General features: G+C 34.4%; 1 protein-coding gene across 1 annotated transcript in view; it reads right to left on the bottom strand.

Annotated features, from left to right (window-relative positions):
• Positions 1-2837: 2837 nt before the first annotated feature.
• BTAF1 (B-TFIID TATA-box binding protein associated factor 1) overlaps positions 2838-26134 on the bottom strand; it is an 88191-nt gene continuing 64894 nt past the window's right edge. Inside the window, 15 exon segments of the mRNA XM_039871738.1 lie at positions 2838-4396; positions 6086-6256; positions 6613-6772; positions 8065-8276; positions 10428-10580; positions 11999-12124; positions 13776-13906; positions 13994-14135; positions 15808-15937; positions 16092-16169; positions 17332-17499; positions 17590-17711; positions 17938-18090; positions 24518-24666; positions 25644-25845. Of these exon segments, the coding sequence (XP_039727672.1) occupies positions 4253-4396; positions 6086-6256; positions 6613-6772; positions 8065-8276; positions 10428-10580; positions 11999-12124; positions 13776-13906; positions 13994-14135; positions 15808-15937; positions 16092-16169; positions 17332-17499; positions 17590-17711; positions 17938-18090; positions 24518-24666; positions 25644-25845 (2241 nt within the window). The 3' untranslated portion in view covers positions 2838-4252.

Here is a 26134-nt window from a genome sequence, read left to right on the forward strand (position 1 = left end):
CCTCCCAAATTTGCTTCCTTTTCAGTCTTCCGTATCTCCCCATGACACCATTTATCTAGTCATACCAGAACCAAAAACAAGATGGCAATGTATTTGGTTTTATGTTGAGGTATAAGCAGGAGGACAGACTGACTTGACTAGGGTAAACATAGTGGGATATGACAAGAGAAAGAGAAACAGGCAGGGGCCAGAACCTGTAGGACTTGTAGACCATGGTAAACAAGTTCAGGATCAGTCTGAGTGTTATAGGAAGTCACCGGAGGATTTGGCAAGCAGGAAGACCAGTTAGAATATAGTAGTCCAAGAGAGTTAAGATGGTGGGAACTATAGTAGTAGTAGTAGAGATGGAGAAAAGTGAAGAGATTTGGAAAATATTCTGGAGATGGTAGAACTTGATGTTTTGGATGCAAGGGTGTGCAAAAAAGTCGTAACTCAAAGGGGACTTCTTGACTCTTCTCCCATGATCTCCTTTTCCTTCTGGACCTCCTATTAAATGTATATTAGATGCTCTTATTTCTTCTTCGATGATTTTGCCTCTTTCATATTTTCAATCAATTCATCTCTATCTCATTGTAGGTGATTTTGTAAGACCAAGCTCCCAGTTCATAATTTCAGCTGTGTCTAATATGCACTGATAACTATCAAGTTTTCAATTCTAATAACTATTTTTCATTTATTGGATCTTTCAAAATTTGCCTAATTTTTTGTTTTCCTTTTTATATATAATTATCTTTATGATCTTTCAGATTATTCTATTTGAAGTTCTTACAGAATTCTGTTTGCATCTGCTGATTTTTCCTTATTGCCTCCTGCATATTGTGTGTATATACACTTAATCTTAGAATCTTTTTCCCTATGGAATCCTGTGAAAACTTATCCCTAGAGTTGATTTTACCGTTGATTTACTGTCTACTCAACATCTCTACTTTGACATATAACAAGATTCTCAAATGACCAAAAGAATCGATTTTACCGTGAAAACTTATCTGATCCCTAGAGTTGATCTCTAGGATCCCTAGAGTTGATTTTACTGTTTTCTTGATTTGTGGTTCCTAGAATATACACTTAGCATAAACCAAGACCTTAAATCTACCTGTGGTGTAGGCCTGGGATTCTGGTTTCTCATAGATAACTTTGTGTTTCCAGGCTCCTGGACAGCTATGCTAGTCCTTTTTGAACAAACGAGCTCTTTGTGGCTTTATGGAGGGGATTAAGTTATGGTTACATTTTTCTCCTGTAAGCCTGAAAGCAAGTCTTTTGACCCTACACAGATATTATGTTATCAACCCCTATATTCGTCAACAGAACTTCACTGGTTGGAGGAAATTTACCAGAGACTAGGAACTGTTTCTTGAAGCAGCAGGCAATTTTTGTCTCCTTAGAGATGATGGCTGACACTGATTTGTGCAACTAGCAAATATTTTCTATTAATTGGCATAACTCAAGTTTTTGATGTATAGATTCATATGGAATATTCTGGTGCTTGATAACATTTTCCTGCAATCAGTTTCACTTTAGATCCCATTGATGCAATGGGTATTATGGGAAATTAAGGAGGTCTGTCTGTAACCAAGGAGTATAAGGTTGAATTGGGATTAATTATTTGGAATGGATGTGTAATATAATGCTTATTACTTTCCTACAATTTCTATTATACTCTTAGAAGCAAAAGTGGGAAACTACAAGTGGTCACATTATCAAATAGTTTTACTTGGGAGTATTTATTTTTGAGTATGCTTATTTAACCATTTACTATACTGGTTCAATCAGTCCAACAGAGACTTTCATCCTTGTTACCACTATAATAGCTCTTGTTGAAAAACTATCTTTTGAGACATGTTTGTGGAAATATACATATATACACATGTAACAAAAATTATACCCAAAGCCCCAAACTTTAATATTTCTTTAGTGCTAAAAAACTTGATTTTCCTACAGGAAATACCAGTGATAACTGATACTCTGCTTATATAATTTTTATGTAATTTCTTATTGAATTTTCTATAATAAAAGAGGAAGAGTACAATGGGTATTCATGAACCCATTACCTAGCTTAAAATATTAACATTCTCTTGTTTCCCACATGTACACATTTTAAAAAACATTAACACATCATTATGACATCCACAAAATTAACAGCTATAAATTTAATATCATTCACTTCTCAGTTCAATTTTTCCCGTATGTCCATTTTTAAACTGCACTATGACGACTCTAAGTGGGTTACTTAATTGAGAATTCTTAGTTCTTACCTGTTTAAGTGTGCTTCTTTATTTGATTTAATTTTGTGTAATTCAAAAGGTTATTTTTCAAATGTTATAGTGACACTAATTCTTCCTCTCGCCTCCGACCCTCTTTTCCCACTCAGAGGCAATCACTATTATTTTCCTGTCTATGCTTCTAGAAATATTCTTTTAAACTGCCTAAACATCTGACATCCAGCTCTGTTCAATTTGAAAAAATTTTTAATTTTTATAGTGTTCTTCTGCCTATTTCTATTTCTTTAATGATATAGTGCTCCCTCCATATTTTCAGAAAATATCAATTACTCTGAGCTAGGTTAAATAGTTGGCTTATGGAAATAGCAAATAATAGTTAACTTAAAAATTTCAACTCAGGTATGCTGGCTCAGCCACCCACCCAGGGGTAAGTACAATGGATGTTCGATATAAAGAGTTTCCTTTTGGTCTTTTATAATTTGAATATAAAACCTAAAAATGAAATTAACCATTAGTAAGAAAAAAAGGCATTGAGCTTTTTTAGAACCTTTATATCTGAATAACTTTTTTGCTTTTTTCTAGTGATTATTTCCTACAAATAACACACAGTTACATATGTTTTACAGTTTCAAGCGTATTTATTATTCTCTTGTGGAATGCTAGATTTAATGTTACAGTATGGTTGTCAAAGCTACTGAAATGTGACAAATGTCCATGTCTAAATGCTGCAGAACAGTATACTGAATGATTTTTAAAAAGTTACTTTACAGCTGAGGTCATATGGTTTTTAAACCCAATGCCTATGTGAATGGCCAGCCACAAACCTTGGGGATGTTTATTACCTGTACATGTATATACAAATATATCCCTTACATATATATGCACACAGGCATGTATTAATTTATGTGTAAAATTTATAAAATTATATACATATACATACATGCACATCTATATACATATACCCACCCTCACCATTGAGCTCGTTTTTCTAATACTAATCAACATCAGGTCCAATTCTTATTGCTGCTCAGTATAACTACATGATTTTAAGTGCCAATACCAAGCACCTTTTCAGATGCAGGACAGGTATGTCTGTGCATATAGATATGTGTATTTATGTATATTTGTGTGTGTGTGGGTGTATATATATGAATTCTCCCTTTTATGCTTCAGTCATGCATTACTTTAATAAACAGGTTTTTTAACCATAAGTTTTGGAATTCTAAACAGTGTAAAATCTACTTTTGGAAAACTGTATATGTTCATAGTTACAAAAAATATATTATATATATGATCAAAACCTATTGCGTACATATGTTCTCTGATCTGGCTATATCCTAGCCATTAGATAAATTAAAAAAAACACCCTCTTAATAGGATGTTGTGATAGCCTTAAATAGACCATTACCTGTATTTAGAATAGTTGATATATTTTAAAAGTTGACAAAATGTTGTTAAAGATTTGAAAAACACTATGCATCTGCATTAAATATATAAAGGTTTCCACCAAGAACCTGGTTCAATTCATTGTCTAAGATTTTCATGTTCCAAGAGTGACCAGTATCAGTCATTATTCTTAAAATTATGGCTCATTAAGGCTTTTATACAAAAAAAGCCCTCTTTTTAATCATTTATAAAAACAAGTTCTATTTAAAAGAAAAAAAATGTACATGAACACTTAAGTACTCATGGATATTTATCCTGTTACAAAGTGACTATGTAAAGATATAGGAGGCTCGTTCCTACTAAGAACACCTCATGGTAGCACATGTAAACCTGGTTTGGTTCCTCTGCTCTGCAGCTATTCAGCATGTAAAATTTAAACCATTTCACATTAACATTTAAATTTAATACAGTGCAAATATTTGAGAATAACTTGTTCCCCCCAGTGAAACAAGAACCAGCGTTATGCTGAATATTCTTCAGATGTATTTACACATTGAGCTAAAAGTTCACCATAAACTTTGAAATTTGCTGAATATCAGCAGAAATGTAACCGAACTAGCAGCAATTGCATTTACAATATTTGATAGTTACTTGAGAGAATGCATAAAATTTTCCAGGCTGTACTCGGAATCATATTGCTCTTGATCCCAAAGATCACTCAGGTTTTCAAGAACTGATTTCATACTTGCTTTCCCAGGAGTAGAGGTATCAGCTTTTTCTGCTTTGCCATCCTTAAGAAAAATTGGCAGAAAGATAAAATGAAATAATAACTTCAGGAATATTTTCCTTTAAAATATTACATTTGTTTCTAACATTGCATTTATTCAACAGAATTAAATACTTCAAGTGATGGGGAAGCTCATGCTCTCATAAGATAGCTTAATCTGTTTTCCCACAGACCTAATAATTTTATTATTTTAAGCTTTTTATTTGGGAAGAATTTCAAGATTATAAAATTATTATAAGAACATTACAAAATTCATTGTTAATTGTGTCTTATTAGCTCTGTCATTCTCTTTCCCCTGTATACATGTGTATATATGTATGACTCAGATAATCAGCTTTTCCCTAAAACCATTAGAGGGGAAGTTATATTTTGCTCCTTTATTCCTAGATAGAAATAAGCATGTATTCCTAAGAACAAAGACTTACGTACCTAAGTACAAAGGTCAAATTAAGGAAATTTAATACTGGCATATTAAAATGATTTAATATATATTCCATATTCAAATTTTGCCAATTGTCACAACAGGATCCTTTATGGCAATAGCTCTTGCTTCCGTGGACCATCCCCCTGAGCCCAGTTCTACTTGCTAAGTCACCTGTAAGACTATTCTTTCAAACAGAATAAAAGCTATCTGAAGACAGAAATCCATGTTTCTTTGAGCCTTTTTTCTAGGTTACATATTACTTGTTCTTTCAACCTTACATTATATGACGTGATTAAAGAACCTTTATCCATTCTGGCCATCTTTTAGGGACTTACTAATTTGCTACTGTTTAAAATGTAGCACCTAAAATCATACATATTTAACACTTTAAATTTATTGAGATGACACTGGTTAATAAAATATAGCTTTTAAGTGTACAACTCAATAATACATCATCTGTATACTGCATTGTGTGTTCACCACCCAAAGTCAAATCTCCTTCCATCACCATATATTTGACCCCCTTTCCCTTTGGTAACCAGTAAACTGTTGTCAGACATAATATTCTAAATATGACTTAGCACACACAGTACAGTGGAACTACTTTTTCTCAGATTTGGACATTGCAATTCTGTTATTACAGCTAGTTTATCTAAGGCCAATTCTCATCATAATTTATACTGAGTGTGCAGTTGATTTTCTGAACTTATGAAGGACTTTAAATCCAACTCTTACATTATTAGACTAACCAACATTTCAGGCTAGTACATCCTTTGATAATGGATTGTTATCTGATGTATTAGTTCCACCATCCATGATAATAATGGCTACTACTGAGAATCTATACTAGATATCCTTACAATTTCCTTTTAACTTCATAATCATACAGGAATATAGACATTATTATTCTCCCAAGGGGATAGATGCTCAAAGATGTGAATTTGCCTAAGGTCACCAGTTAATAGGAGACATGGCAGGGAACACATATCCAAGTCTAACTAACTCCAGTGACAGCTGTCCTTTATCAGGAAAGGACTAAAGAAAGAAACTTTGGGGCAAGACACTTTTGGAGGACATCAGAAAGTCAAAACTTCAAACATCCCTTAGTATCCTGGAGAGTTTTATCTGGACATTAAAAATTCCCTCAAAGAGTTGTCTAGTTGATATCAAAGTGAATGCCTTTTGCTACTCCCTTCAATACTTTCACCAAGTAGTCCCAGGAAGTTTGCAAATGCATTAAAGACATAGCAAATTGTTCAAGTTCTTTACCTTATCAAGAGTAAATAGATCAAGAAGTTGATCTGTCCCCATACTCTGCAAACTAGAATTCTCTTGGCTAATAACTGTATTCGCTATATTCATCTTGAATTTCTGCAAACCCATTATTTTCTCTTCCAATGTTCCTCTGGTTATCAATCGGTACACATTAACCACACGTTTCTGAATAAGAAAAAGAAGTTAAGCAACTGTAGAGCACAAATAAAAGCTTTGAGGTTCACCAAATCGGGGGGCCTGCATACTTGTTCTAAGTACTTTACTATCTAATTAGGATTGAGTTTTCTTGATCTGGCTTAAAATGTTTGCAGAGAATCACAGATTAGGAATGGACAGTGTCCCAGTTTTCTTATCCCAAGCCACTCATTTAATGCATGAGGAAGTGGTGCCACAGAATTAATGACTTGCCTAAGGTCAAACACTTAACATCATAGTAGGAACTTAAACCAAGGATTCTTGTATTTTTTAGAAAGTATTTTTCCCAGTTCACAGGTTAACACCTGTGAGTGGTGAGTTTTTACCTGACCAATGCGATGGGCCCGGTCCATGGCTTGTAGATCACGCATAGGATTCCAATCGTGCTCCACAAATACCACTGTGTCAGCTCCTGTTAAGTTAAGCCCCAGGCCACCAACGTGAGTTGTAAGTAAGAGAACATCTATGGATGGATCATTGTTAAACCTAAAGGTATAGATATTAAAAAATAAAATTAATACATTTCTTAGGTGCCTATATAACAGAAATTGGATTATTTAATAAAAATTAAAGAGCACAAATAAGAATTTTTTTTACAACTCCATAATATAGACATTTCTGTGATTACTTGATATATACATAACATCTTTAGTAGTAGAAAGAATGTATTCTAGAACATGTCAGAAATTTCATAAACAGAAATAAATCCAATTGGTTTGTATTTTAAGATATCAGATAAAGACCAAGTTGCAAAAGTGTAATTAAACACTAATTATAATTAAAACAAAACCCAACTATGAACCTTTAACATATGGAGATAGAAGGGGATAATGGGAGGAAAGGCTAGATCAGTCAGGGAAGACAGAGGATAAGGATGTTGAGGGTGGCTGCTATTGAGCTAGTCCTAGAAGATAATGACAAAGGACATCTAGTAGCTTCTAGGAAAAAGAAAAACTAACATTATTACTAACATTTTAACCAAATGACCAATATTAGTCTCACTATGAGTCAAGCAAGGGCTTTTACTTTATATGCACTGTTATTTAATTGTTATAATAGCTCTATAAGAATATTATCATTGTCCCTATTTTAGAGAGACTTGGGCTCTGTGGATAATAAACAGGCCCAAGAGAACACTGCCTAAATAGCAGAGTCAGGCGTCAAATCTGGATCTGTCTGCTTTCAAAGCTCATTTGTGGTCTCTAACTGTATTGTGCCTAACGATCTCTTAAGGATGCTCACTAAAAATGCTCACTCTTGAAGTCAGCAGGTCTGAGACAGAACCTAAGAATCTGCATTTAGAAATGAGATTTCTAAAAGAGGGTACAGGTCACACTTGAGAAACACTGTACTCACCAATTTTGCTTCCTAGCTGGGTCAGCTTTCAACTTGTTCTCAGCAGAAACACAGAGATTAGGATACATATCTCAGCTAATCCACTTGTGTGCTTCCTCCCACCCCAACTTCCCAAAAAAGGTGAAGTAAAAGTAGTTATCTCTTTTTTGTTGATGCCTTAAATTTCTTTCATATCCTTCAAAGTGCCTTTCCTAATATAGTCACACCTTTTTTTTTAACTAAACAAACTATTCAATTATATTTCTGTAGTTCTCTAGTTTAAATAGGGTTTAGTTGGGTTGAATTATAATTATACAATTATATAATAATAAAACACATTTGCAGATATTTAGCCAAAGTAAACACTTTCTGAGGCAAACTTCTATGTAAATAACCATACATTGACTGCAGCTTGATTCATAAGAGTTTTAGAAGCCACTTACCGTGAAACAATGGAATGCCTCTGACCAGGAGGTATGCTACCATCTAATCTCAAATAAGTGACAGAGGGTAAATGAGGTTTGAGAAGATCATGTTCTACTATATCAAGCATGCTTTTAAGCTGACAGAAGATCAGGATCCTGTGCTGGGCCACAACAGACTCTGTGCCACTCTCTGAAGTGCTGCCATTTCCCAAACCACAGTCCAACAGTAACTTGAAAAAAAGAATCAATTGTTACACAGGTGTTCAATAAAAGTAGGTGACTAATAGTTTTTCAAGCTATTCCTCATATAAAATGGTTTCTAGATTATTTATTATAGTTATATACTTATAGTACCCAAGACTATAAATGATACTCCCAAAATTTGGCCTGCCTGCTGTAAAATACAGTGAAACTATGATGCCCTCATTTTGGCCATTACACTATTGTTTATCTCACCCAAGATCATAGTAGCTTTATTTACCAGAAATTAATTCATTAAATAGATTTACAGTGAACTTGACATTAAATCAAATTCAGTTTTACCCTATATAAGACTGACGTGCTACCTACTGCATTGAAGAGGCAGATAATTTTATTTGAAATGTTTGCCAAGTCTGACAGAAAACACTTGTATTTATATAAGTGTTTTAAATTTGACTCTGCTTATCGCCATTAAATTTCACCTAGAGTTTCAGTTCATTCCAGTCTATTGAACTTTTTAAATTCTGGCTCTGGTACTACCAGATACTTTTGGCACTATTATTTGCTGATAAACATGTTTTTGTATTTTTATTGCCAGATTTTTAAAAAGTATATAAGACTTCTCCTCTACTTCAGAGAATAGAAGTATTTTAGATGAAAGCAAGCAAGCAAGCAAGCAAGCAATCTAGCTTTCTCCTGAGGATGAAAAGAACTGAGTAAATGAAAAAGAAGAGTTCTAGAAAAGACATCCATGAGTACAGCCAGAAACAATCTGGGCCTAAGCTGCAGATTTCCTAAGTTTAAATTCCAGACACTTCAGGGTGACAAGAAGCATTCTAAAATGAGATTAGTTTAAGTAACAACTATAGGTAAAAAAAAAGCAATGTATAAAAATATAAACCAAAAATAATTTAAAGCCTGTAGTATCATTAACATGTGGATGAAATTCAATTATTTGAAAATAGATCCACACTGATACACATTATAAACAAAACTACTGAAAGACAAAGAGAGAATCTTGAAAGCAGCAAGGAAAAAAGTGATCCCCTGTAAAAAGGATCCTCGATAAGATGAACACTTGATTTTTCATCAGAAACCATGGAGAACATTATCGAGAAAGTGAAAGATAATATACAGAATGGGACAAAGTATTTATAAATCATATCTGATAAGGGCTTAATATCCAGAATATAAAAGAACTAAACTCAACCAAAAGACAATCAAATTATAAAACAGTCAAAGAACTTAAACAGGCATTTCTCCAAAGTATATAAATATCCAGTAAGCACAAGAAATGATGCTCAACATCATTAGAGAGAGCAAATCAACAATAAGATACCACTTCATACCCCTACTGGGATGACTATAATATAAAAAAATTGAAAATAAGTATTGGGGAGGATATGGAGAAATTGGAATCCTGGCACCTTGCTGGTGGCAGTGTAAATGGTACAGCCACTATAAGAAACAGTTTGGCAGTTCCTGAAGAGGCTAAACATAAAATTGTATGATCCAGCAATTCCACTCCTAGGTCTACAACCAAAAGAAGTGAAAAGAGGGACTCAAACACTTATAAGCTAATGTTCACTGTGGCATATTCGCAATAGCCAAAAGGTGGAAACAATTCAAGTATTCTATCAACACATGACTAGATGAACAAAATGTGGCATATACATAATACTAATAATGGAATATTATTCAGTCGTAAAAGTATCAATACATGCTACAACATGAATGAACCTTGAAAATAAGTGAAATAAGCCAGTCACAAAAAGACAAATATTGCATGATTCTACTTATATGGAATATTTAGAACATGTAAATTCATACAGATGAAAATTAGATCAGAGGTTACCGTGCTTTGGGGAAAAAGAAAAATGAGAAGTTATTGCTTAATGGATACAGAGCTTCTGTCTAGGTGATAGAAACATTCTGGAAATACACAGTGATGGCTCCACAACACTGAATGTAATTAATGCCACAGAATTGTACATTTAAAAGTGGTTAAAATGGCATATTTTATGTTACATATATTTTACCCAATTTTTTAAAAATGCTATATATATTCTACCACAATTTAAAAATAAAAGAAATGTAAATACATCAGGGAAAGCAAATTTACCTAGTGTTACAGATAAAAAATGTTCAACACATATCTAATACTTAAAGTACCTACTTACTTGTTTCAAAGCTGAGAGTTTTGGGGCATGTTGAATATCATGAAGAGAAGAATTCTGAACTGCCAGTTTTTCAGTGGTACTCTTGAACTCTGGATGTTGAGGTGTTAAGACTAATGCTGGGTGGTTGCACAGTTTACGTAAGTACTGCAATGCCTTTAAGGGGGGAAAAGTATATATAAATCCACTTCACATGCCACAAATGTCTGTATCTCAGTAGCTTTTCCTATGCTATTCTATGTCTACAATGCCATTCTTCTCACTACTCCTACTCATTCTTCAAGAGCCAGTTCAAATATCTGATCTGTTATTCTTGTGCAGTTTATATTTTATGAGAGCATTTATAACTTGTATAAACTGTACTTCTTTTGTCTATCTACCCCACTAGACATGAGCTCCTCATGGCAGAAAGAGTACCTTATTTGTTAACTCCTATAGCTAACCCTTTCCCACTCAAAGTGCTTGATAATGCTCACAGGTACTTCTGGAACCAGGCTGCATTTCCCAGAGAAGGGTTTCTTAAACTTCATTGGCTATAAAAATTTCTTGGGGACCTTATAAATCTGCAAATCTCTCCCTTCTACGCAGTATTCTGATTCAGTATGTCTGGTGGTAGGGGTTCAGGGGTGGAGCTAGGTGGTTATATTTGAAAATCAGAACCCTATAAGGTCTTTTCTTTTTTTGATTCAGCTGCACTTTCTCTTTTGCTTTTTACTTGGCTTATAATCTGGGTCTCGCCCTTGGCACAGAGATCTGTATTAGCTAGCCTCACTGAACAAGGCTCAAGAGACTGCTGAAAACTATGATAGAAATGATGAAAGAGGTACAAGGCTTTACAACCTCTTTTCCCTCTTCTATCTTTAAAAATGCTACAGTACTTAATTTATTGAGACTTTAGGAGGTTTTCTACAGTGGAATATCTCAAAAGAGAAAGAAAAAGCAAGCTGACATTTTTCATTTGTTATTCTCTTGAACACATGAGGCATCATGTCTCAGGACTTCTGTGCTTTTTGTATCTTCTGCCTGGAATCACTTCCCCGCCACTTATCTGCATGCCTCAATCTTCCTTCAGATCTCTTCTAAAATGTCACTTTCTCAGTGAGGCCATCTCTGATCCCTCTATTAAAAATCACAACCTATCCTGATTCCTACACCCCAAACTCTGCTTTATTTTCTCTTACACATTATGTATTTTATTTATTCATTTTTCATTTCTACAAGGAAAGGAATCTGTTTTATCCACTGCTTTAATTAATCCCTGAGCTTAGAAAAATTACTGCCTTGTGGTAGGTGTTCCAATATTTTTTTGAATGGAAAGCATTCTTTCTAAAAGATTCTTTCTAAAACCTTTCTTTTCATGTAATAAATGTATAATGCATTTTGGACATTTAATTTTAATATTAAATTATTACTAATTATGAATATAAAAATAAATTGGAACTTTTACCTATTTAAGAATGTATATGCAATATTTAAAAAATTTAAATAAACCCATATTTTAGCGTTCCATGTCAAATTTGCTGCACTGAAGAACATTCTTCAACAACATTTCAAAAGAACACTGCAATCTATACCTGGAATACATGGCCTGTAGCTTTAAGCTTTGGTTTTTCGGTTTCTTCAGAAAGTGCAGCTGAAGAAACTGTTTCATCAACATCACACTTGGCACGAGACTTAGCAAAATCCTCATAGAGCTGAACCTGTAAAATTCCCCACAAAAAGAAGTATACTTAATTTTCAACTGATGAAAACATAACTAGCAAAGGCCAATAAGAGCAGTAATTTAAATCAACCTTCATTAAAGAAGATAAATTATAACTATATTTTACTACTGATTACAGATTATCCACTGCATCTTGGTAAGTTCCTTTAAAATTACATTTAGAAAACAAGTATCACACATTAAGTCTGACTGATAATATATTAAAAAACAAGTCAGATAGTCCTAAACTAAATTTTTCCACTCTGTTCACAGCAAGATAAATATATTACTAATAATAGAGAACCTGAACCCTTATAAGTAAATAAGAAAAATCTCCCTTAAGTTATGTGGTCAAGACTCCATAGGTACATTCCAAGAGACCAAATCTTAAATCTTACTTCTGCATAAAAGGAGAAGTCATATCAAGTTTAAAGCACTACTTTGGGGTTTGGGTTCTGCTTGTACATGCTAAAACAATGCAAAAGGGAAGAAAATCTAGAATGCTAAGGAATAGAATTTAGAGTGTGAAAACCTATGAAAGCTAAATAAAGCCGAATGTCACTTCCTCCCCAGCTCCCTTCTCCAGACTAAATGATCTTTTATGCTGTTGTAATTAATATACCACCATCAGTACATTACCACAGATTTTTTTCCCATATGGTACCTTTTCTTTATTGTACTTTAAAAAGTCTTCACCTCATTGCCCATAAAATATTCCTTTTAAGAATATTAACTCTATTTTTATAAATAAGGAATGGAAGCCCAGAGAAATGAGGTAAATAATACAATCTCTTAGCACTTAGATTAGTGTCTTGCCCATTAAACTCAAGTTGTATAGATAAATACTCACAAACAGACTAAATGTCTATACACTGGAGGGGAAAGGTAAGTTTGTAGCATATGTCTGTTTATCTTTGATTCATTTGATCACACTAAACCAACTCATAATACTTAAATAGACTGATGAATGGTAACCTAAAACATAAATATTCAAATGAAATTCTGATTATAGGCCACGTCTTACTAATACAGAGGACAATGTTCCCTTACAAAATACTACATGAGGACTGGAATACAATAAATTCCTTTGCTAATGGTCTCTATGTATAAAATCAGAACTGTGCAGAAAACAAAATTTATTTTGAAAATTTATTGGCAATGCAATAATACTTTAAAAGGGATGAGGTTTGCACTTCCCAAGGTTTGAAACTCAGCCTTGATATATATTAGCTATATAACTAACCTTGAGTAAGTTAACTTTCTGAGCTTCAGTTTCTTATTTGTAGAAATGGGGATTGACGATACCTATAATGCTCTTGTGAGTATATGACACTACAAGATTTTTGGCCCTTATAAACATTTCTTCATCAGTTTAACCTTCCAACTTTTTCAATTAGACACAGTAGACAGCAACTACGATAGAGGATTTTGTTTTAATGCTACATTCAAAATGCACATATCCAAACAGATTCATTTATGTCTTACCTATATCTGTTTGAAATAGGATATTCCTAAAGTTATGGGAAGTAGCAGCAAGATTACAGTGATAAACCAAAGGCTATTCCCCTTTATTCAATACTTTTGTGGCTTATTCAAAGCATTCTACTAATACACATACTACCAACAACCACAATCACCAGATTCCTAACCTGGAGAGGACTAAGAGTACAGTAATAGTCTTGAATAATTTTAGGTGGAAGATCCTGCAAAACATCTTCTTTCATTCTTCTCAAAAGAAATGGCAGGACTTGGCGGTGCAGTGCATCCATCGCAAGAACACCTGTTAATAATAAGAAAATGGCTTCAAAAAAGTTAGGAATAAATCATTCACTTGCACAGAGTATACAATTATCTCTCTTTTTCATACCTGCTTCTTGTTCTCGACTGGAGCTTCGAGCATCCCTACTTGCTAATATAGGTTTACCATATCGAGCAGCAAACTGGCGTTCAGTCCCCAAAAATCCTGGCATGAGGAAATCAAATAACGACCACAGCTCCAAAACATTGTTCTGAACATAAGAAAGGAACACCAGTTATCTTTTGAACTGGGATTATTTCCTTACTCTTAAAAAAATGAAACATTAATTAAAGCCCATTATGGTAATATAGATGATAAGCACATTTTTAGGTACATGGTAGAAGTCCATATTTTAACATGTAAAATTCAGGTTAGCATTCTTGGAGAAAATAGTCTATCCTATTTGGGGGGAAATTTTCAAGTCTCCTCCACCAGAATAAACCTTGGTCCATAGTATTTAAATCTTACTGGTGACATAAAATAGTAAATAGAAGAACAGAAGGATGAATACATTTTTGATTCTCTTAACTTTGACATTCAAATTAACAGCAGTATTTAAGGAATTTGGCCAACATCACTACTACTTCAACAAAGGAAAACCCAAAAGAGTTTGGTTATAGGTCAAGTCTGCCCAGTATTTATGGATAATGAGGAAAAAGGCACATGTTCTTTCCAATTCTATTGTTGAAGTTTCATGAGAAAAAAAAATCAGTATGTTTTCCTTTTGGATGCTTTCCCAATGTGTGTGTATCCTAAGGTATCATCCCACATCTTAACCCTTCCAGATGCCCTCCTCACCCTGCTCAAGTTCTGTCTCACCATGCTGGGCTGCCCTCCCACATGATGGACCCTTCTAATTCCACTTAGGCTCTGACTCCCAATGCTGGGCTACCTTGGCTCTTCAGTGCAGAACCTACCTTAGAGCTTCAGAGCTAAACTCTTCAGGTGGGTAAGGGGGAAAGAAAGATGGCCTCTAAGCAAACAAATAAAAACCAAAAACTTCTTGTTGTAAAAACAATAACCTATTTAAAAATACTGTGAAGTTTCTATATAGTTTAAATTGAAGCAAAATCTTAATAATTCAAGCCTAAAGTGTCTTTTTTTCCCTTTTAAAGGTACTTTTGTTTATACTAAATTTTTATATGCTTGAAGTTATCTTTTCTGGTTATTGGGATCTATAGTGTTAGACAAAACCATAACATTTATAACAGTAAGTCTCTCACCAAAAATAATTTTAAAGAAAAGGAACAAATATATAAATAAAAAACCATCAATTATTTCAGAGCCAGAGGGACTCTTAGACGTCACTTGGTGTTTATCCCCCACTAACTAGAGAGTGATGAAGGGTATCTTTCTATCACAGTTGGCTATCTAAGCTATGCGTAAACATTTGCAACCAATTCCTCTAGAAAATAATAGAATCTCTCATAAGTATCTGAAGACATCTACATACTCATCTATCCCCTTCCTTATCCAAGATAAACTTCTACAATCTTCTCTTTTAAACTGCCTCCTAACCTCAGGTATTTAAACTTCTTGCTATATAATGATTCATCCCTGAATCAGCGCTAGCTTTTCAGTGTTAAATCAGATTGTGGTGTAATACTACAGAAGAATGGCCAGTGTTTAACAGAGTCTGACTAATGTCTCCCACACTTTGGACTAGACTTCTATTTAAAATATATTTTAAGTATGACTTTAAAAACCTAATTTCCTCAGATGTTGCTACATAGCAAATACATCATTATAAAAACAAGATAATTACTGGAAATGATCATTCCTGTAAAGTAAAAAACTCCTCTTATTTAATTCACAGCGAAATGCCACGCCTTCTCTCACATGGCAAATACTATAAAAAAGAAGAAAAAACAGTAAATGATTACCTGTATTGGTGTTCCAGAAAGAATAATCCTGTAATTAGCAGTCAGTTGTTTCACTGCTTTTGACAATTTTGTTTTTCCATTTTTGATGACATGGCCTTCATCAAGAATACAGTAGTTAAATTTAATATTTCTAAGAGAAAATAAACAAAAAGTTTTTAGCATCTTTTACTGTATATCAGGAACTATATTAAGAGTTTTTGAGACAGGAAAGTATTAAGTTTCTTCAAGTCTGATACTAGGTTTTTCTTAAAAAAAAAAAAAAAAAAAAAAATTTAAATTCTTACCTAAAGAAATCTATGTCGTTCCTCACAACATCATATGAAGCCACTATCAGATTGTGCCTTTTTACTTGATGCTGTAATCTATTTAAAAATAAATAAGATTTAGGAAATGAGGAATGGAATCTGCAAAATCTATAATATATTTTCAAAGGGGAAACTACAGCTACCATCATATAAGGTGCTTTCAATCTGCCTACTAAACGCAATATTTTCTTGTTTACATTTATGACCTTGCTGTCTGAAGGCCATTCTTCTTATAAATTGGCCTTATCACCCTAACTTAAGTCTAATTAGAAAAGAGATGGACACCTAACTCAAAATGCTGTGGACATGTTTATCTTTATTTGCTAACTCCTCTTCCTTGGAGGCACTATTCCTCCATAACTCCATATTGTTCTGAGGAAGTAGAGGGGAAGCTGTCAATCACATAACCCCATAATCACCAAAGAGATGAAGCATTTGAATCAGGTTGAGCCATTCACAATACTTGGTTCCCTGACCACAAAGGGCTGGTTTGTGGTCATGACACAAACAAGAGCAGTCAGTCATCTCCAGTATCTGTATATTAATGTTAGGAGAGGAAAGATCTGTTTACTGTAGTATTGCATAATTGCAAAACTGCTTAGAACAATGCCTGGCCAGTAGGTGCTCAATATATGTTAGCTATTATTAAGACAGAAGGGCAGCAAATCTATGGGACTAATCAGCAATCTATGACTATCCAAGCTTTAAAAGATGAACTGAAATCAACAAGATTCCTCTCTTCAAAATTTGTATGTAGGAACATAAGAGATGTGCAAGTCAACACAGAATAAAGCTAACAGGGCTCTAGCACTGCTATGGTATCAGGGCAGCTAGAGCAGTAATTGTGGACAAAAGCACTTTTGGGACAGGGAAGAAGGAAGAAACTCTTAGGGAAAGTGGGTAAGGAATGAGAATTTAACAGAAGCTCCTAGGAGATGCTATGTTCACAAGGCTCCCAAGAAGGACCTAAACAATGGCTTTGGTTCTTGATAATTCCCTAGCTCCAAAACGTAGAAAGCTCAGTTGATTGTTAATAATGGCTAAAATCTTTGAATTTTGATGAATCTTGATGACTATATCATTACAATGTATGCACTCTCACTTTTCTTAAGTTTCTACATCTGAAAACGACAAAACAAAATTCATTTTTAATATATTTTATTCTTCCAAACTACTTAAAAGCAAAAGATGTAACATTTTTTGGTTGTACAGCTTTTACCTTATTCTTTCAGTAGGAGGTCCAGTATAGTGCAATGGATTGAGATATTCTCTGGAGCAAAATTTACCTACTTCATCCACCCAATGACCTGTTAATGTTGGCGGACAAACCACTAAGGAAGGAAGTGGCATACATTCTGCCAATTTCGATCTTGCATATTCCTGCGCCCTTTACAACAGCAAAACACAATAAATTAACCAGCTTATTTACATTTCTTAGCATCTGGAAGCCTTTGTTTAAAATAACATTTTAAATTACCTGTGACAATGATCTCCTGCTAGAATGCAGATAGACTGTAAAGTTTTTCCTAAACCCATGTCATCACATAGAATTCCATGAAGTTTATACTTATTAAGAAAGGCTAACCAGTTCACACCATCCTGAAAAGATGAATGAGGAAAATTATAAATGTAAGCAGATCGTAAAACATCTTTTCTTATCAAACACGTTTGCATATACAAAGAATCTATTTTTACGGGCAAAAGAAATAAATGTATATAAGAAACTAAACATGAAATTTTACTAGGTGAATTTTTAAAACTCTTCAAGGCATATTTGAAAGGAACAGTCACCGTTCATATTTACAAGATAAATATAAAACTTCACCTGCTGATATTTCCTGAGTTCAGCATTGATTGGTACTGGAATTTTGTAATTTTCTAATTTCTTCCCATCTAACAATTGCTCCAAAAAGTGTCGTTCCTTGGCTTTCAATTGGATTAATTCTTCTGACATATTTGGAGGGTCTGGAATGCCTGCCTAAAATGATTTTTAAAAGGATGTCAAAACTATTTATTCATAATTTTTTTCATCCTCAGATTATGAAATAACTTTTAAGTCTTATCAAAATATAAATGCAGGAAAAAAAGTAATTAAAAATAGTATAATTTGAAGTTTTAGAGAAACATAGTAGAATGAGAGACATCCCCAGATCTCTCCCCTTGAAACGACAATAAGCTGAACATCTAAAATTCAACAAAAAACACCCAAACTGCACACCAGTGCGTCTGAGCATGGGATCTGCACATAAGAGCTACCATAGGACAGAACCCCAGGTGTGGGGTGGTGGACTGGGAGAAATAAAGAAGCTGCCGCTCACAGCCAGTGGAGCTCCCTGTAGAAGGAGAGAGAAGGGAGAAGGTGTGGCGACTTCCCTGAACAGCCCTTCCTAGGAGTACTGTGAACTCCATGCTGCTGGTGGCAGGGCCCAGTCATTAGGGCAGAAAGCAGAGAAGCAGGATAGCAGAGAAACAACAGTTGATTTTCACCAGCTGGGGTTGCAAAACCGAGGCTGAGATGCAGTCCCCAACCCCTAACACAGAGGACCCCTCCCCCCATATCCTCTGAGACTGAACGCCGCAGAGCCCAAGGAGAATCTGAACAAACGCTACCGAAACTGTCGCTAATACTGACAGGGAAACTGAGACTGAGTGCAGCAAGCATGATTAAATATCTACATGAAAATAAAAAGGCATCATTAAGGCTTTATATAAAGCAGGGATCCAAGAGGCTTAGATGCCACCTACTGGAAACCAAAAGAAAAGTTCCTTCTTTGCAACAGGCTAAAGAGAGATCTTAATATAATAAATCTTTCAAGAAAAACAGCAGAATACACTTCTATTAATACCCAGGCAGAGAAACAGTCCATTAAACACTATGAACAACCAAGGTGACAAGGCATCTCAAAAAGAAAGAGAAAAATCTCCAGAAAATAAGCTTACAGACATAGAAATATGTGACTTAAATGACAAAGAATTCAGGATGGTACTTCTGAAAAAACTCAGTGAGATCCGAAATGAATCATATCAACAATTTCGGGAATGGAAAAAAACTAGATGAGCAGAGCAAGGAGACTGAAACCCTCAAAAAGAACAGAATAGATCTGAAGATAAAGAACACACTGCAAGAGATGAAAAATTGAAATAGCAAGCTTGGGAAATAGAGTCGACCAAATGGAGGAAAGGATCAGTGATATCGAAGACAGAAATCTAGAAATAAATCAGAAGGAAGAAGAGAGAAACTGAAGAATGAAAAATAATGAAAGAGAAATACAAGAACTAGCTGATACCATCAGGAGAAGAAACATAAGAATAATGGGCATTCTCGAAGGGGAGGAAAAGGAGCAGGGATTAGAAAGCATTTTCAGACAAATAGTTGATGACAATTTGCCAAATCTAAGGAATGAGCTGGAGCTTGGAATTCAAGAAGTCAACAGAACACCCAATTATCTCAACCCAAAAGGACCTTCTCCAAGACACATTGTATTACAATTATTAAAAGTCAACGACAAAGGCAGAATTCTCAGGGCAGCCAGGGAAAAGAAGACGGTAACCTGTAAAGGAAAAATCCATTAGATTATTGTTGGACTTCTCAGCACAAACTTTACAAGCCAGAAAGGAGTGGAATCAAATATTCAAACTATAAAATGAAAGAAACTACCAGGCAAGAATAATGTATCCAGCTAAGTTCTCCTTTAGATATGAAGGAGAAATAAAGGCCTTTCCAGACATACAAAAGTTAAAGGAATTCTCCGCTACGAGGCCTGCATTACAGGAAATACTGAAAGAGGTCAGCTCACCCAAAACAAAATGACTATATATATATATGTACACACACACACACAATTGGGAGTAAGGTGACTATCAGGCAAATAGAAGTAGAAGAGTGCAACCCTTACTAAGAACAGGTCATTATAAGCTTAAACAATAAGAAGAGAGTTGCTATAGCAAGATGGAAGTGAATGTTTAGCATACATAAAGACAAACTGAGACAACAATGACTGAAAAGGGGAAAATTCAAAGATCCAAATTCGCAAAGGGTAATGGAGATAAGGCACATGCAGAAGAAAATGGATGACTATATTTATAACTATCCTCTACATATTCATAATGGTAACTACATGCCAAAGATTCAGAATTGAAGTACATAACATAAAACAAGAAGAACCAGAGAGAAAAACCACTAAAGCCAACTAAAATAAAGAAAACAGAAACACAAGGACAAGGAAGCATGGAAACACTGAGCTACCAGAAAGCAAAAGATAAAATGGCTATAAGAAGACCTCATATTTCAATAGTCGCCCTAAATGTAAATAGACTGAACTCAACAAGAAAAAGGCACAGAGTTGCAGAATGGATCAAAAAACAAAACCCAACCATATGCCGCCTCCAGAAGACACATCTCAGCTCCAAAGACAAATATAGACTCAAAGTGAAAGGGTGGAAAATGATATTTCAAGCAAATGGCATTCAGAGAAAAGCGGGAGTAGTGGTACTAATATCAGACGAAATAGACTTCAAAATAAAAACGGTAAAGAAAGACACTTCAAAATGATAAAGGGAATCATGCACCAAGAAGACATAACACTCATTAGTATCTATGCTCCCAATCAGGGAGCCCCGAAATATGTAAAGCAATTACTAACAGAACTAAAGGGAGAAACAGACAAAAACACTATCGTAGTAGGGGACCTAAATACCCCACTGTTGGATATGGACAGATCATCCAAACAGAAAATCAATAAGGAAATAACATCCTTAAATGACACATTAGACCAACTGGACATAATTGACATTTACAGAGCCTTCCATTCCAAAACAGCTGCTTATACTTTCTTCTCTAGTGCACATGGCACATTCTCAAGAATCAACCACATACTGGGACACAGAGATGGCCTCAACAAATATAAGAGGGTTGAAATCATACCAGTCATATTCTCTGATCATAATGCTTTGAAACTAGAGATCAACTGCAAAAAGAAAGCAGGAAGAACCACAAATACATGGAAGTTAAACAACATACTACTGAAGAATAACGGTCAGAGAAGAAATAAAAAAGAGAGATCAAGAGATACATAGAAACAAATGATAATGATAGTACAACATATCAAAATTTTGAGGAAATGGCAAAAGTGGTAATAAGAGGAAAGTTCATATCATTATAAGCCTATCTCTAAAAACAAGGACAAGCCCAAATAAACAACCTAATGCTTCATCTTAAAAAACTAGAAAAGGAAGAACAAATGAAGCCCAAAGTCAGCAGAAGGAAAGAAATGATCAAAATTGGAGCAGAAATAAATGAAATAGAAAACAAACAAACAAAAAACAATAGAAAAAATAATCGCAATAAAGAGCTGGTTGAGAAGGTTAATAAAATTGACAAACTCCTGGGTAGACTCACTAAAGAAAAAAGAGAAAGGACACAAATAAACAAAATCAGGGATGAAAGAGAGGAAATTAACAACTGACATTGCAAAAATACAAAGGATCATACAAGAATACTATGAAAAAGTATATAACACCAAATTTAATAACCTAGAAGAAATGGACCAGTACCTAGAAAAATATAATCTTCCTAGACAGAATCAAGAAGATCTGGAAAATCTAAATAGACTGATCAGCAGTATGGAAATTGAAATAATCATCAAAAACCTACCCAAAAGTAAAAGTCTAGGACCAGATGGCTTCACCAGTGAATTCTATAAACATTCAAAGAAGATTTAATACCTGTTCTCAAACTCTTCCAAAAAATTGAAGAGAAGGCAATACTTCCCAATTCATTTTATGAGGCCAGTATCAACCTGATACCAAAACCTGGTAAAGATAACACAAAAAAAGAAAACTACAGACCAATATCTCATGAACACAGATGCAAAAGTCCTAAATAAGCTAGCAAACCGAATACAGTAACATGTTAAAAAGATTATACACCACAATCAAGTGAGCTTCATCCCAGAGGCACAGGGATGGCTCAACATATACAAATCGATTAATGTGATTCATCACATAAACAAATTAAAAAATAAGAATCATATGATCATATCAATAGATGCACAAAAAACCTTCAACAAGATACAGCATCCATTTATGATCAAAATACTGAACAAAATCAGTACAGAAGGAAAGTACCTTAACATAATAAAGGTCATCTATAACAAACCCTCAGCCAGCATTATACTTAGTGATGAAAAACTAAAAACCTTCCCTCTAAAGTCAGGATCAAGGCAAAGCCGTCCACTATTGCCACTGTTATTCAATATAACATTGGAGGTCCTAGCGAGTGCCTCAGACAAGGGCATCCAATTAGGAAACGAAGAAGTCAAACTGTCACTATTTGTGGATGACATGATTATTTAGAAAACCCTAAAGACTCCACAAGAACACTACTAGAAACAATAAGAAAATACAGTAAAATTTCTGGATACAAAATCAATGTTCAAAAATCCATAGTGTTCCTATATTCTAATAAAGAAGTGTCAGAAAAAGTGGAAAAAATAATTCCTTTCTCAATTGCAACAAAAAGAATAAAATACCTAAGAATAAATTTATCAAAACATGTGAAAGACCTATATAATGAAAACTACAAGACCCTATTAAAAGAAATCGAAGAAGATACAAAGAAATGGAAAGATATTCCGTGTTCTTGGATTGGAAGAATCAACATAGTTAAAATGACCATATTACCTAAAGCATTATACAGATTTAATGCAATCCCCATCAGAATCCCATCATCATTTTTTAAAGAAGTAGAACGAAAAGTCATCAGATTTGTATGGAAGCACAAAAGACCTCGAATAGCCAAAACCATCCTGAGAAAAAAGAATGAGGCTGGAGGCATCATCCGCCCGACTTCAAATTATACTACAAAGAGGCAGTAATCAAAACGGCATGGAACTGGCAGCAAAACAGACACACGGACCAGTGGAACAGAATCGAGAGTCCCACAGTATACCCATATTTATATGGGCAAATAATTTTCAACAAAAAAGCCAAAAACATACAGTGGAGAAACGGAAAGCCTCTTCAATAAATGGTGCTGGGAAAAATGAAAAGCTACCTGGTAAAAGAATGAAACTAGACTGCTGTTTATCACCACACACCAAAATTAACTTAAAATAGATTAAGGACCTGAATATAAGACCTGAAATAATAAAATGCATAGAAGAAAACAAGAACTAAACTCAAGGATCTTGGACTTAAAGAGGATTTTATGAATTTGACCTCAAAGGAAAGGGAAGTAAAAGCTAAAATAACTGAATGGGACTACATCAAACTAAAAAGCTTCTGCTCAGCAAAAGAAACCGTCAACAAAGTAAAGAGACTACCAACCGAATGGGAAAATATATTTGCAAGCAATGTCTCCAATGAGGGCCTAATATCTAAAATATACAAAGAAATCATACGACTCAATAACAACAAAAAAACAAACAATCCAATCAAAAAATGGAGAGATGACCTGAACAGACACTTCTCCCTAGAGGACATACCAATGGCCAACAAATATATGAAAAGATGCTCAACATCACTAACTATTAGGGAAATGCAAATCAAACCCGCAATGAGATACCATCTCACACCTGTTAGAATAGCTGTAATCAACAGGACAAGTAATAACAAATGCTGGAGAGGATGTGGAGAAAAAGGAACCCTCATACACTGCTGGTTGGGACTGAAAATTGGTACAGCCACTATGGAAAAAAATATGGGATTCCTCCAAAAACTAAGAATTGATCTACCATATGATCCTGCAATCCCACTACGGGGTATATACCCCAAGGACTTGAAAACTCATATCCGTAAAGATATTTGCACACCGATGTTCACAGCAGCATTATTCACAGTGACCAGGACATGGAAGCAGCCAAAGTGTCCTACGACAGATGATTGGCTAAAGAAGCTGTGGTACATACATACAATGGAATATTACTCAGCCATAAAAGAGGTGAAATACTGCCATTTGCAACAACACAGATAAACCTTGAAATAATCATTCTAAGCGAAATAAGCCAGACAGAAAAAGTTGAAAAATCACATGATATCACTTATATGTGAGATATAAACCTAAAAGCAACAAATGAACAGAACGAACAGAGACTCATAGACATGGACTATAGACTAGTGGTTACCAGAGGGTAGGGGATAAGGGAGCAGTGGGGAGGTAGATGAAGTAAAGGGGGTCAAATACAGAGGAGTAGGGGTAGGGTGAAGTGAGTAAAGGGGATCAAATATATGGCAGCTAAAGGAAACTGGACTTTGGGTGGTAAACACAATAGAGTATACAGATGTGAAATTATAATATACACCTGAAAATTATGTAATTGTACTAACCAATGTTACCCCAATAAACAATTAAAATAAGTTACAATTATTATGTTATAGAAAACATATACCAATTATTTTCCACTTACCTCAAGTGGCATGAGTCTAATTAGTGTTGCAAAGCACTGTGTAGCCATGAATCTTACACTGTCTGTCTGATCACTCATTCTTCCCAACACAGGCACAACTAAAAGGACAATATATGGAACAATACCAACATCCAGTTGTTCCATTACACCTGATTAAGTTATTAAGGAAATTTCCAAATGGTTCTTAGGTAGATATTTTTGCAAATGAACTGATACACCAAGATTGTGACTTCTAAAACAGTCTGCATTTTCTCATGTGTATTATTAGGGAACAGACTGTCTTTCAAGGTCTATGATTCAATTATAATAGAATCAGCAAACTGTTGCTCCTTTGTAAACATGTGACTTTCTCATGACTAAGAATATAAAATCATGTTTGTCATCTGAGGAAGGCCGGAGAAAGTTTTACTAATAAGTTTTTTTTCATTCCTAGAAGTTTCTAGACTTCCAATTCCAAAATAAAGTGAGTTATGTTGATGCAAGGGAGCACAATTCAGTGTCAAAGATCAATTCCAAATTTCCCACCAGGATCTTGACAATCATAAACTGGACATAGCAGGGCCAGTATTAAGTCCCCTTGCAATTTTTAGCATTTCTGAACCTGAGTTTCTACTAATTTGATCTCCATCTTCTGTCTTTCAGATACTTCAAATTACAGAATGTCAATGGATGCCACATCCTTAGCAAAGAGCTTGCATGTATATCTCCAGTAATTTAGTACCTTTAGTCATTTTCTACCCAAATAATGAACAAACTTGGAAAATATAGTATGTTTATAACGACAACCTACATAGTATCTGATATTAATAAAACACGGATTATAAACATAGATCAGTTACTATATAGTTCATAAAGTACATAAAATTATTCTTGCCTATTCAAAAGCTCTCAAAATTAATAGGAATTCTTCAAACTTTCTGTGTAAAAACTTTTATAATAAAATATAAATACATTTGTAATGTATTTATAATGTAATATAGAAGTGCTTTGAAATAAAATGTAAAAAAGTAGTTTTCCTTTTGGAACAATCAGGTTATTTATGTGCATATTTGAATAAATCAATTTTATTGTTAATCCTTAAATAAAATATAATTTCTGAATAGTTTCTCAAAATAAAAAAGGATACAGGCAAGTGCTTCAATTGCACCCTCTTGTTTAATATTGTCATCAATTGCTCCCAGCCATGGAAGAACCTTCTCCAAAAAAATATTCATTGTTTCCATGGTAGCTATTTTACTCATGACGCCTACACAACGAGCAGCCATATGTCTCACTGCAGTGCTGGGGTACTGAAGGCACATATAAAGATGAAGCAAGTGCTGTACCAACTAAAAAAAAAAAGTTTAAGACAATCAGAATACTCATCAGGGAATCTATCATTTAAAATATAACTATAATGGCCCATACTCACAGGTTCTCAATATTTTAAGTGACTCTAAAAATCTGAGACTATCGCCACTTACCTCAAAACGTTACTGTCAAAACATCCTCAATAAAAAATTAACCTAAATCTAAACAAAGGTATTAGAACTCTCTTCAAAAGAAAAGAAAGAAAAGGTGCAGAACTTCTTTCCTGTTAAATATCTTCTCGTAGGCATCAGGGAACACTCAGTACAT

This window comes from Pteropus medius, unplaced genomic scaffold (assembly GCF_902729225.1).
Source record: "Pteropus medius unplaced genomic scaffold, Ma_sr-lr_union100, whole genome shotgun sequence".
Taxonomy (NCBI): domain Eukaryota; kingdom Metazoa; phylum Chordata; class Mammalia; order Chiroptera; family Pteropodidae; genus Pteropus; species Pteropus medius.